At 35.9% G+C, this 4,223-nt stretch overlaps 1 protein-coding gene across 1 annotated transcript; it reads right to left on the minus strand.

The window, feature by feature from the left end:
- Nucleotides 1-220: 220 nt before the first annotated feature.
- Nucleotides 221-2,589, minus strand: LOC128857741 (uncharacterized). The gene is made up of 2 exons (XM_054093484.1): nt 2,342-2,589; nt 221-2,034 (listed from the first exon to the last, which is right to left on the minus strand). The coding sequence occupies exons 1-2, from the start codon at nt 2,358-2,360 to the stop codon at nt 221-223; spliced, it is 1,833 nt and encodes a 610-aa protein (XP_053949459.1). The 5' UTR covers nt 2,361-2,589.
- Nucleotides 2,590-4,223: the final 1,634 nt, after the last annotated feature.

Raw genomic sequence — 4,223 nt, forward strand, 5'->3', positions numbered from 1 at the left:
AATCAATACATCAATTAATCTCATCGTGACTTTCGGATTGAAGTGTGTCTGCTGGGTTTGGTGATGCAGATACAAGCATATCCAATGTTTCAGGAAGAAAAGAAGACTTCTTATTTTTCTGTATTACCCTTGAGGCACTAAAATAGGGATCTGAGCTTAAAAGAAGCCTATTGAAAATGTCTCTGTTACAGGACTCTCTAGAAAATTTTCTTGAGTAATCCTATCTGTATGACCTAAAATGCTTATTGCGCGCTTCTGCTGCTTCTTCAGATAGTTGCCCTATGGGTAACAATGCATTTTTTATTATGTCTGATCCGTGCACAAGTACTTTGTGAAGTGTGGGTGTCATTGGGTGCCACGGGTAAAGTTGCACGTATAAGCAAGCAGTTTCTTCTGCATATTTTTCATATTTTTCTAAATTTATATCGTATCCGCTCGAAATCGTTTCCAAAATCACTTTTAATCTATATATTAACTCGTAATCTATTCCTGTAATATCTGAGGATAGTTTTGGATCTTCAAAAAATCTCCTGCTGGTGTTGCCGTCATTTGTGTTTCCGAAGTTTGCTTTCGGCATGTCAACCAATAAGCCAGTTTCATTGCGAAACCTGGTCTGTATTTCGACTTTCTTATTCAACTCCATTTCTTTTTCTTCCGCTGATTTTCTCTGCCGGTACTTCTTCGCGGGCAATTTATACGATAGATGTAGAATGCTTTCAAAAAATCGTATTCTCGCATGTAAAAAGGAAAAACCGAATACAGTAGCATCCTTTGAAATTCTCCTTTTGTCTTGTAAATTGTTGAATTCTTTGGAAACTTTCCCACAAATGTAGCAACGACTTGTGGATGTTGTGCCAGTAGCTGCGTTGCATACCTTTCCATCGACCATTGTCATTACAAATTGGGAATTCACTAAAAACTTTTCTCCGTCAATATCCACCTCAGTCGCAACCAAATTACCAATGGAATTTTTAACATAATTGATCTCTTCGTTTGTAATATCAGTTGTCTCTTTTACGAAGCGAAATCTTATTGGACGACAAAATCGGGCAGATGAAGGTGTTGGATTTTCCCATAACACCTTTTGTTTGTCCGTGCCGCAAATTAATCGCACAGGTACAAAGCAGCTTTGAAAAATATTTGCATCAGAGTCAATCTCATCGTCTAGTTTTTGTTTGTATTGGGCTTGTTGGGATCCGTCGCAGCCCCATTTACATAACAATTTCAAAGTGTTCCGCTCTTGTTTGTTTATTCTCAATAAGACTTCTTCTAAGAATTCTGATAAACGCTTGACAGTAATATCAATTAATGGTTGCAGTTGGGTTTCCGCGCAGGTACTCGTTACCGTGGTCGTTTCTGGAGGAGGATAACATTTCTTTTTGGCTTCTTGAATTAAGCTATAACAGGGAAAAAACTTCTTGTTTGTCTTTCTTATGATTTCATATTGTCCTCGTGTTAAATCTGCATCTATAAACATTTTTAAAGCTTCCATAGGGGTTAGACGCGATGATACTCCACACTTAGAGGTATCGAAAGCTTTTTTGTACTTCGTTGCACGAGTCGGGGAGCTTGTTATATCTTGGAGTACGCGGGAAGCATCACGTTTTCCAGATTTTCTTAATTCAACTTGTGCTGCGTGAATTAAAACACCATCTTCTACAATGGAGCGAATATCTTCGGTTTTCCTCCTTTTGCTCCTTTCGCTAGATTCACCAAATGATTTGCGAGGGCGACCTTGACGATTTGTAGTTGTGACTGGAATTTCGAAAGTACCTTCCAGCCAAAGATGGTTGTTTTTTAAGAAAACCTCTTCTTTTTTGTGCGCTTTAATCCACCTTTGCTTCAGTTCTGATTTAAGATGCGCAAAATTGTGTTTCAGTTTATTTAACTGACTTTCAGAAAGGTCGTCTTGAGTGAAAAGGTGGTCTCTTAAAAAACCCAACTTTTCTTCAAAATTACGTAAATTTTCATTCTTCATCTTATCGAAGAGTGATTTACGAGTCACTATTCTCACTCCAGAGGTACCCGCTGAACCTAAAATAAATTTTAAACATAAATTAATATTTCAATAATTTTGACTTTACAAGATAAATGTTCTCGGCATTAGTGTATCCGCGCTATTCCGCGGCTAATTCAATTATCATTTGATACTTAAGAATGTATATTTTTGACATGAATGTCGAAAAAAGCCGGATCTACCCCGATACTTAAACAAATACATCTTTGAAGATAAAATTCTTTAAAAAAATCAACTAATTTTAGACATTATTTCTCGATAACTAAAAATATATTAAACAGAATCAAATTCTATTATTTAAATTACATTTGGATTGCTACATACCTGAAGTATTTGAATCCATTGCTTTTTTTAACCAGGTTAACACAGGAAACTGCAGTTTAGCTCACAATGGTAACGTTTTCTAAAAATCGCCGATAACTGACACAAGCTGCCTGTTCGATGATCAAGTACCGACTAAGGTTGCCAGGTAACGCGTAACGGGATAGGGGTGGGGACGGCGGCCTATTGTTCGTTGGAATGTCCCCTGCCTCAGATAGTCGAATGTCGTATCATTTCTTTAAGTTTGTTATATTGACTTTTGGCCGCGTAGATACGGGTTACATCAAGTCAACCAACATTCGAAATCGTTATAGTTTTATTCAGATTTCAGCGAATATATTACAGGTGCATAAAAAATGTCTTCGAAGGAAATTATAACTAAGAACCAAGCTTGCTACTAGCGAAAAAAAATATTAATTAAAACACATATTTATAATTCAAAAACATTTTTTTTATATTTGTCACGTACAGACAAGTCGCGTCACGTACGGGACATAGTTCAACTTAAATCTATAATATATTTAACAATCAATAGGTAAATACAGTTTTGTCTTGGGAAAGGCAATGTTTTCTGCACTTCACAACTTTCTCCTCAGTTTTAATAAAATGGAAGTTGGAATCTCCAGTTATCGCTTTGGCATTGTCCCACGGCGATGCACTTTTAATCCTTTCATAAATTTCAGAGGATGGCACATAAATCACACGGGTTTTTGTGACTAATTGAGAAGCTAAATCAGGAAAGTCCTTGGCTGATTGGACAACAACATGTTCACTTTGGCTCATCATTTTCTCTCTTACCAGTCTTTTGATATTTCCGCCAACTCCGTCTATAACACCTTTTCCATGCGATGTAATATAGCAAAATATTTCCAATAAAAGGGCCTTTTGTACTTTTCACTCAACATTGATGTTGGTTTAACCATATAACGGTTCTTAAATTCCGATGAGAGTAAGTCTTCATTTTCTTTATGCATCAAGTCAAACAACTTATTGATGAAAACAAAAACTGTATCCTTGTCTTTTGAATTTGCATCTGAGCATATAAGATATGTTTGGCAATTGCCTTTGTAAAAATTTGCAGCAGTAAATAAAAGAACACTTGTTCGTGACCAGACCTTTGAAGTTCATTTTGGTATTTACAGCCAAAAGACATCGCCAAATCATCTAGAAGGTTTCGCACATTTTCATTGCGTTGGTCTTTTTTAAATTCACCGGCTTGAACTCGTTTTAAATTAACATGCTTCATCATAATATGGATAGAATCGATCAATTTTTCTTTAAGTTCACCTGAACTTGTTTCGTGGTTTACTAAACGTAGTTTATTTTCTGAGTTTTTTCCCATTCCTTCCATACACAGATTGTACTTAAATCCATAGAAATTAATATTTTTTTGCCATCAGAACAAGTATCACATTCATTTTTCCAGCACTTCGAATCCAAAGAAGGATCGCATAAAATCATAGTCCACCAGTCGTTACAATAATTTTGTTTCAAACCTTTCAATTTGAATATAAAATTTCCATGAGTTAAACTTTGCACTGGTCTGAAGGTGTGTCTTTCATTAGCAAAACGTTTTTCGGTCTTAGACTACAAAATTTTGAAAATCCAATTTCGATATTAGGAAAAAAATTCTTTAAAAATGAAAAAGGCTTCTCGTAGGTACAGAGTCAAATAATGCTTTTGACACTTCTTAATGCCGTTTTCCCAAACAACGATGAAATCATTTGCGCCTGGGCAGGTATACACAATATCCGGATGATAGTAAAATGCTTTCACATCGTCATAACGTTTTCGTCACCTGATTTGCTAATGTTTGGGCTTTCTGCTAGAGCAATGTTCATTTTACGCGCTAGTTCTGTAACAACCGCTTTTATCTTTCTTGGTG

This window comes from Anastrepha ludens, chromosome 3 (genome assembly GCF_028408465.1).
Source record: "Anastrepha ludens isolate Willacy chromosome 3, idAnaLude1.1, whole genome shotgun sequence".
NCBI lineage: Eukaryota > Metazoa > Arthropoda > Insecta > Diptera > Tephritidae > Anastrepha > Anastrepha ludens.